This window comes from Antedon mediterranea, chromosome 1 (genome assembly GCF_964355755.1).
Source record: "Antedon mediterranea chromosome 1, ecAntMedi1.1, whole genome shotgun sequence".
Lineage (NCBI taxonomy): Eukaryota > Metazoa > Echinodermata > Crinoidea > Comatulida > Antedonidae > Antedon > Antedon mediterranea.
Genome location: NC_092670.1, coordinates 19,000,921 through 19,010,631, shown reverse-complemented (window position 1 = coordinate 19,010,631; position 9,711 = coordinate 19,000,921). Strand labels below are relative to the sequence as shown.

General features: G+C 33.5%; 2 protein-coding genes across 2 annotated transcripts; one reads left to right on the top strand and one right to left on the bottom strand.

Moving 5' to 3' along the window:
• Positions 1-293: 293 nt before the first annotated feature.
• LOC140060409 (probable ATP-dependent RNA helicase DDX47) lies at positions 294-4,433 on the bottom strand. Its single transcript, XM_072106601.1, has 11 exons — positions 4,344-4,433; positions 3,869-3,962; positions 3,596-3,784; positions 3,396-3,467; positions 3,119-3,309; positions 2,899-3,015; positions 2,269-2,415; positions 2,037-2,174; positions 1,768-1,838; positions 1,506-1,635; positions 294-1,335 (listed from the first exon to the last, which is right to left on the bottom strand). Exons 1-11 carry the CDS (start codon positions 4,431-4,433, stop codon positions 1,231-1,233), a joined length of 1,344 nt encoding a protein of 447 aa, XP_071962702.1. The 3' UTR covers positions 294-1,230.
• Positions 4,434-4,561: 128 nt separating this feature from the next.
• LOC140047589 (chitobiosyldiphosphodolichol beta-mannosyltransferase-like) lies at positions 4,562-8,514 on the top strand. The gene is made up of 10 exons (XM_072092627.1): positions 4,562-4,919; positions 5,236-5,316; positions 5,443-5,549; positions 5,670-5,818; positions 6,243-6,399; positions 6,549-6,738; positions 7,008-7,187; positions 7,345-7,459; positions 7,549-7,624; positions 7,825-8,514. The coding sequence occupies exons 1-10, from the start codon at positions 4,655-4,657 to the stop codon at positions 7,951-7,953; spliced, it is 1,449 nt and encodes a 482-aa protein (XP_071948728.1). The 5' UTR covers positions 4,562-4,654; the 3' UTR covers positions 7,954-8,514.
• The last annotated feature ends 1,197 nt before the right edge of the window (positions 8,515-9,711 follow it).

The window sequence follows — 9,711 nt, the reverse complement described above, 5'->3', positions numbered from 1 at the left end:
CATTGATACTATCTCAAGCTGGACAATAATTATTGATTTTAGCAGCTGTTTAGGTTAAGTATGTGCAAGGCCTAGAAGAATCATCTATATTATAATTGGAAGAGCCATGTAGAACTAATATTGACAATATATCTGTAGTTGATCATTTATTTATATACAAACGATATACATACCATGGACATATATATGTACAGTACATACTAATTATGTAGATTTATGAGCAAACTTTTATATGAAAAGAAAATTGACTATATTTTCAAATTTATTATGTGCAATACATTACAGAAAATAATAAAAAGAATATATACATAAAAGTTATCTACTTGTGGTTCACAGATTTGTTGTCAAAACCTCACAATAGATCCAGTGTCTAATATAACATCTATGGGAATCATTAGCATAATGAGACAAAATAGACTCACTTTTTTGGTCAACTATTCAATTCAACTTAACATTTATTTCTTCCTTCAAGAAAATGAGGTAAACGTAATAAATTCCAGTAAAATTTATAACAAGGCAATTGATGATAAAAAAGTATTCATTAATCAATAAGAGGAAGTAGGCAGTGCCCAAGAAGATAGAAATCTTGTGGCAGGCCAGCTTATTTACAGACACAGGTAAAGCGGACTAAAATTCAAGAAAATAGGATTCAAAATACAGGACGTATGGACAGGGACATAACAAGACAGCAAAAGGAGGAAAAAAAACAACGATCAACAGAAAGACAGCTAATCAAATCCTGACCAAGAACTGACAAATGATAAATACTCGTAAAAATTGCCGGAATAAAAAAAACTAAGTTTATAATTGATGATGAATACACTGTAAAGTATAACTGCCTCGATCTATTTTAGACTGCCTAAATCTAGGCGGACAGTTTACCTACAAAGGTGGTCAAAATGCGACGTCGTGTAACATTTGACTTCAATTGAAAATTAACAACAGCAAATTAACAATGGGAAACTGCAACAAATAATTAAGAGCAGAGGACAGTAATCCTTTTCTACGGGCCAAATCCATTTATGTTGAAAAGAGGACTGGAGACAATTTATTATCACTAAGGCAAGTCTGCATTTTACAATTGGCTGACTTTATAACTTTAACACGGTACTGCTGTATGTACAATACATACAATAAATGAAGAGTGTATGGTGTATGGTATAATAAAATAAATGTCAACAGTATTATTTATAGACTCAAAATTAAGCAACCTAGTTTGAGGGAAAGTTATCACTTTTTCTTCTTTCCCTTCATTCGTTTTCTCACTCCTATTGTCTCTTCACTATCATCTAAGTTTTTCCTTTTCCCTTTCTTCTCATCCTTTTCCTTCATTTCCTATGTAAAAGACAAAGAAAACATAAAGCATTATTTTCCTAAAAAGATTTGAGGAGCTGAAGGTATGTCTGCTTTTTCATTTCTATATATGAAGTACAGTACTGTATTGGTATGTTTATATAATGATCCAGAGCTCTTTATTTCATGAATGAAGTATGAAGTGAACTTACAATTTTGGCATATCTCTGGGCTTCATTTACCCGCTCCATTAGCATCATCACCTCTTCTTCTTCTGTCTTAAACAATGGTAACTTTTTTCCTATTAACTGTTCTATTCTTTGATATAACTCCACATCATATCTATCAGTAAACAGAATATTATAGCAAGTATTTAAGCAAGAGTGAGGATTGATATGATGCAAGGCCCAGTACAATATTCATTACTGGTAGACATTGGTAAAAATAAATCAATGTTTACAAGTATGTACTTACTGTGTTACAAATGTTATTGCTTTGCCGGACCTCCCTGCTCTTGCCGTTCGCCCAACTCTATGTATATAATCCTGTAAGAGAGTAGTACGTTTTCAATATTAGGAATCTTGTGTTTAATACCCAGTTTCTATAGCCCTTGATCCCAAACTGCCTATCAAATGTTGTACAGGTTCTGGGGGAAAACCCAGGTGTAGATGAAACATAAGAGAGACTGCTTGGAAATGTTTACAACAACTTTCTATAAAGTGATTAATTTATTAAATCCTTACCTTTGAATGTGTTGGTATATCAAAGTTGATGACACAGTCTACATGAGGGATATCTAGACCTCTACTGGCAACATCAGTGGCAATTAATATTGACCTCATTTTGCCTTTGAATTTATTCAACATACCAAGACGCTTCGACTGAAAATAAACACAAAAATATTTATATTTCAAAATATGTGTTGTACTCAATAAACATCCTTTGATGATAAGTATTCATAAATTGTAATAATACCTGGCTCATTTGTCCATGTAAAGGGATAGCCATTAGTCCAAGGTTTCGTAGCATCAGAGCGACACGCTGTGTGTTATTGCATGTACTACAAAATATCAGCGTTGAATTCCCAGCTAATTCATTCAGAATTGACACCAAATAACAGTCCTTAACAAGACAAAATTAAAAAATCAAGATCAGATACATTTTAACTTTACTGCACAAGAAAACAATAAAAAAAAAAATGAATGATATTTTGTGATACTGTTTTAGCAATGGCAAAAATAAATGCGACACCGAACTATAGCACCGAAATGTGCTTTTAAAACATGATAAAATCTCATTGAATTATATATGTGCCTCCTTTTTTTAAATTTCTTTTATTCCAGTCCAGGCAGCGCTTGTCTGGTTTATAGGCCTACTATCCACTTTTTCCAATTACTCTCACTTGCACTGATGAAGGGCTAGTGTTGCCCGAACGCTCTGCTAATTTTTCTGGCTGTTTTAATTTATCGTTCTGATTTAGCTTTTGGCTTATTTTATTTTGTATCTTCAATGAGATCCAGCCACTGTATTGTCATAATTTGCCATTGGATTTGAATACAATATTATGTACTGTGATGTATTTACATCACAGTACTGTATAAGTACCTTGTGCTTAGCTGGTATAAATATGTAGCTTTGCTGGAGTTTATTAACTGTCTGGTATTTTGTTGACACTTCCACCTTGACTGGTTCTTGTAATGAAGCACGCTGTAACTTGGCAACCTAAACAATTGAGACAGTAGTTAATGACCATAACAACAAAACAAAAATGTAGACAAACTTTATAAATCAAAATAGAATATGATAATGATTAAAAGTTGCAAACCTTTTTTGTCATTGTAGCCGAGAATAGGTAAGTATGCCTTTGTTTTGGAATCACTTTTAAAATTTTGTTTAATTCTTCTTCAAAGTCCATATTCAAAATACGGTCTGCCTCGTCCATAACCAGGTACTTGAGTGCCCTCAAGTTAAAACCTTTGGTGTTTTCTAAATGATCTACTAGTCTTCCAGGAGTAGCTACAGAAAACAAAAATAAAGCGTTTAAGTACAAACAATTTAATTACGGTAAATATTAATTATTAAGACTGATTATAACTGCTTACCTATGACAATGTGAGGTTTCTTGGCCAATTGCAAGGACTGTGTCATCATATCAATTCCACCAATCACTACAGCTGTAAGTAAAAAGATTATATTTAACAATCAATTAATGCAGTGGTCAGCATTCCTACACTTCTTAGGTTTTGTATATTCATTTGTTGAACTCTGATATGTTTGTTGAAAACCACTTAAATAGCCTTACCACAGGTTACACCAATATTACTCCCTAGCGCTTCAAACTGCTCAGAAATCTGGAAAGCTAACTCTCGTGTTGGTGTCAGCACAAGAGCAAATAACCGCTGAGGTGTGTCCAACAGTGCTTGTAGTATTGGTAGAGCAAATGCAGCTGTTTTACCGGAGCCGGTTTCTGCTAAGCCTATCACATCTTTCCCTGTATAAAGAAAAGAAAATTAATCAGATAATACTGCACAGTTTTTTTAATGTTGTTTGACATGCTTGCAATATTATAACTAACCTTGTAAAGCAACTGGTATCGCCTCTCGTTGAATCTTTGTTGGAACTTTCCATTTCAATTGCTCACATGATTCACAAAGAACATCAACAAGACCCTAAATAGTTACAAAATAAGATATTACTTATTAGTAACATTTTGAAAAAAGTAGCAATTATTAATTAAAAATATAAATAGTCTACTTACAATAATAAATTGAAAAAATATATATGAAAGAGGATTGATCCATATAAGAAAAGTAGAACACAACAATTCGAACAATTGTAATTGCCCTTGAATAGTTAGGCCTAGTAAGTTCCATATACAACCACAGTGCACGAACACACTAGGTAGGCTCCCGGCTACCTTACTTACTAGCCTATCTAGGATAGGGAGGAGGCCTAGCCTTTATTCACAGTTTTATCTGGCTTAATTGATACAGACTACTTTAAATTATATTCAATGCATAGTTAATATTATATCATTATTAAAAACTAACCAAAGAACTAAATGTCACGTCATCTTTCGATATTTTGTCATCTACAATATCCTCGACATGTGTGTCGCTGGAACTACTCGGCGCAGCCATTTTTTCGTGTGTGGCATGGTTTTTAAACTCGATAAACTTTCGTAGAAGCACGCCCTCTACAACTAAAGACACCATTCACGTACGTACGTACACACATGATGAGTCGCTGGGTATTCGAGTCGCTCTGTCGTCGCGCAAGTTGAAAGTTGTAAAATTTGGGCCTAGGCCTAGGGCTTTTGGGCTAACTTTTTTTTCATAAACATAACGACATATAAACTACGATGAGTAAAGTTAAGCACCTTGATCTTATATTGCAGTTATCACTGATAACGTTCATGGAGGTTTATCTGTATTTTAACGAATTATACAGCCTCATGTTCGTAACTATTTTGTTTTTGTATATGGCTTCTGGTTTTCGAATAGCCCGTTCTGGATCCCAGGCCTGTATAATTGTTCTTGGAGATATAGGGAGGAGTCCGCGTATGCAGTACCATGCACTGTCATTTGCTAAGCTCAAGTTTGATGTAGATATAGTAGGATATGGAGGTAAATGCATTTGAAATCATTCTTTGTTTGTGGGTGCGACTATGACTTTTCTGCCAACCAAAATCATTAAATTTAAAGAGCAAGGTATTATGGGCTCCTGACCATCATTCATGATCAACCATAATATTTATCTAGAAACACTCAAATCGCAAAAAAATCTTTCGAATCTTAACAATAACATCTCATCTGAAAAATGGCGAATTAAATGATCTTTAAATTTTTCCTACGAAAGTCTGGCATTAATGTGGACTGGAATAAATAACTATATTTTTTGCACCTTTTCTTTTAATTCATTTTGTCATTTTTAATTTTTTAGGTTCAATTCCACATCCAGATATTGTAAACAATACAAGAATCAAGAGGCATATACTACGTGAACCACCAAAACTTCCACAATGTAAGACTAAGCAATATATTATATAAAATAAACATACACTTGTGATAAATTACAGTATTTACATTTTTAAATCACATGCTTACTATTGTTTTAATTGAAAATATAACTACATTTTTTAATTTCCAGTTTTACCAAAGATTTTCCAGTATGTCATCAAGGTGCTCTTTCAAGTCTGCCAATTGTTTTTTGTGCTTTTCTTCAATATCAAATGGCCATCACATATCATGGTGCAGGTGAGAGAAAAACAAACAAATGTAGAAAGGAAGATTGTAACAGCAGTATCTTTGTATAATACTGTATGCTGTAAATACATAAATAGTAGATTTAAATATTATGTGTGTTTTCTTTTGCAGAATCCTCCTTCAATACCAACATTGTTTGTTGCATGGTTTGTTCGTTTAATCTACGGTAGTAAATACATCATTGATTGGCATAACTATGGTTACACAATCCTAGGATTGAGCTTGGGTAGTTGGAACCCTCTGGTTAGATTTGCTAAATGGTAATTACTCTTTTGGATTAATTCTAAACTAGTCTTTACAGTGCTGTAGCAACATTATGTGTTGTGACAAATACAGCTCAACAGTACTTTAAGCTACACTATCAAACTTTATGTGCCAAAAAAGTGTGCCCAAATATGGTAGTGACTGCATTCAAGATTAAAATTATCAAGTAAAAATGTACCAAAATATTAGTAAGTTAAGTCAATAGGATTAGCCTCAAAGTATTAAGTGTGTCTACACTATCCAAACTAGTTTGCAAAAAAAAGTGTGATGTTCCCAAATATGGTAGTTTTGCCCAAATATGGTAGCTATATGCCCAAATATAATAGTGATGACATCATTATAGTCCATATTTGGGCACATCACATAAAGTATGATAGTGTAGACAGAGCTTAAGTCTAATGTATCTTATCATTTTTTAAGGTTTGAGAAATTCTTTGGTAAAAAAGCTGATGGTCATTTTTGTGTTACAAATGCAATGAAAGAAGATTTACAGAAAAACTGGTCAATCAAAGCATGTACACTCTATGACCGCCCACCAGAGATCTTCAAAGAAACACCACTAACGCAAAAGCATGAGGTTAGTTAAATCATGGAACAATGTTCCATCGTTAAACATTCTGCAGAGTAAACACAGTTCACACTATTTCCTTTCATATGCTTTTACAAAGACAACCTCATTAGGTATGCAAAATTCCTTGATTTTCTTTTTATTAATTTTGACCACAGTTGTTCCTTAAGCTTTCTGAAGATTACTTTGGATTTGGTGATGGCAGCACCAGAGGCATCAAGACAGCATTCACTGAAGACACAAGATCATCTGGTGTAGTAGAGAAATCGGACAGACCAGCCTTAGTGATCAGTAGTACAAGTTGGACAGAAGATGAAGACTTCTCCATACTCCTTGGAGCACTAGAATGTAAGAAGACTAAAAAATAGTCAATAGTGCAACTAGTAATATTTTCGACCCGACAGTCTTCAAATCTCATATGTTGTACATTGTACTCCAAATGTGATATCTCTCCTTTTGACTTCATCGTTATGGCTTCATCAAAAAGACTAAATACCATCAGGGCATCCCTCTCGCCACAGAATCTGCAGTGCGCTGTTTGAGTACATATTTTTTAGATTTTAATTCTATGTCAATTACCTATTTCTCTACCAAGTAACCATATGTTTTTACCATAGTATATGAAAAAGCAAAAATAGCCGGTGGAAAGTCCAGCCATCTACCAAACCTAGTTTGTGCTATCACTGGCAAAGGGCCACAGAAGAAATTTTACCAACAAGAAATTGCTAAAATGAACTTCAAACACGTCAATATATGTACACCCTGGCTAGCTGCAGAAGAATATCCCCTATTATTAGGTATGTGATTGCAAAGAAGAAAGGGTTTTCATTCTGTTACATTAGATTATAGTACAATCGATCAATCATAGAGCAATCAATAAATCAATTGCAATCCTACCAGTTTAATTGAATTTCTTTTCCAGCTTTAATTGTTCCATGTATTTTTGTAAACTAGGTTCTGCTGACATTGGTGTGTGTCTGCATACATCATCAAGTGGTCTAGATCTTCCAATGAAAGTAGTTGACATGTTTGGTTGTGGTCTTCCAGTCTGTGCTATTGATTTTAATTGGTAAGTTAAACCCAACAATGTTGACTCACTTTTCTTAAATTAATTCATTTTTTTTTATACTCATTTTGCTTTGTTCTGTTTTGCTTTAGTTTGGACGAGTTGGTGAAGCATAACGAAAACGGATTGATTTTCAAAACCGAAGCAGAACTTGCCGAGCAGCTACAGGTAAGGGAATGTTAAGTAACGCAACTCTTGAGTGTTAATGACACCTATAAGATTTGTTCCCTTACCTTTCTCTATTTCACCACCTTGAGTATTGTATATAACAGTTTCTCCATTACATAACATCCCATCGCTTTTTTGACTCTGCCATTTTTTGGGTTCCAAATTTTCTAAACTGTATATAAACATTGTTATTTTTGTAGATTCTTCTGAGAGGTTTTCCAGAAAAACAGAACAAATTGAAGACATTTCGTGAGAACCTGAAATCTTTCCAAGCTTATCGTTGGCAAGAAAGCTGGACTGACAAAGTCAAGCCCACCCTTTATATATGATTTAGAATTCAAATCAACTTATTATGAATTGATAATATTGGACCACCTATCTACTGTTCATTAGGTATATATCCTTACTGTTTATTCTGTTTCTTCCATTCTGTAAGGGGCGGGTTTCCCGCTGTTGAATGAATTTAAATAAAATAAAACTTATTCTCCAAACCTCTACAGTATTATACTTTTCTGCTCATTCCTCAATGTGCAATGTTTATTACAAGTATTGAGCAAAGCTTATAGTAAAGAGCAAGTGTATGACAACCAAGAGATAAAAATGTACACATTTTCCTGGTTTGAAACTTACTATTATAATACTGTACATTGAGAAATGTAACCTAGGATTTACTATTTAACTTATGTGTAGCACTCAAAGAATGCTTTTAATAAATAATTTCTATTGAATTTAATATTTTATACAATGTGATGGTTTTGTGGCAAGTAATGTTACATAATAAATCAATTTACCAATAAATTAATTAATTGCCTCATTGAGGTAGATGTCATGAAGAGTGATTATTTGAATTAAAAATAATTTTTACTAATAAATTAGGTTTTATTTGTTGTTCCTGGACATACTGTACCTTGACATAATATATTTCAGACAGTTTTTACCTTATACTGGCAGACGTTGATGAATTGGTCACCAATATCTATTAAAACAAAAGAATAATTTAATATACCTGTACAGTAATACTGTACAAGTATTTTCCTTTTTTACACTTCATACAATATTTATTCAGTATCCAAATTAAATATTTACATTCAAAACAATTTACAGTAATACTAATAATATACATATAGCAGAATTCTATGAAGATACTGTTTTTTCTATGCTCTCTATCAAGATCAGAATAATTAATCACCGATTCGGCACCTATAATACAGCCCATTAGACTTTGTTACAGACGCGTATTGTGTTAAATTGTCGACCGTGTTCAACCTACCAATACGGTATATTTGGTCTTCCCGCGGGGAAGGATCTAAATCTCCGAGCCTCCCTACTCCAATCCAGGAGTTCTTCTACGCATGTGTAGATATCTACTACGTCATCATATATATATCGTATTTTACTTGCGGTCCGGCCATGTAGTATTTTACTCGTACTTCGCTATTTTCTACCGTATATCGCTTTCCCAGACCATCCTCCTCAGCTATATAGGCTAATACACATGAAATTATGAAATTACATGACATTTATTATTTGTCATCCTTCAGGGCAGGTATTGTATGATTCCACTGTACATAGCCGTATACCTGCCCTGACGTATGACAAATAAGACATTATTTTATTATTTGTCATCCGGCGCTAGTTCCGTTTCGCACCTGTCGTTTATTTCGACTCAAAATTGGTTAAGTAACTTTATCGTGAGTACCACACCTTAGAATTAGGCATCAAAAATACTTTTACGAAGGAGATCACACAAAAAGTAAAAAATAAATCCTTTAAATTGATGAATTTACTGACATATTTCTCGCACATCGGTTCGTGAATTTCGCATACTCCATGTTCAATGTTGTTGTTTCTATGGAGCGCCAAAAGAGCAATCATAATAGAAGGCTAAAAACTCAGTAAATTGGGTATATTTAATGCATTTATTGGTGAAAATTACGTTCAATTTTATCATATTTTGTCAATGTCAATGCAACAAAAATATTACTGTTGATACTGTACATGGTTTTTGCAGGAACTTTTAGGAATGAAAATCGACAAATTCATCATCATATTACATGTACTGTAGGGGGTATACCTGATCTAAATAA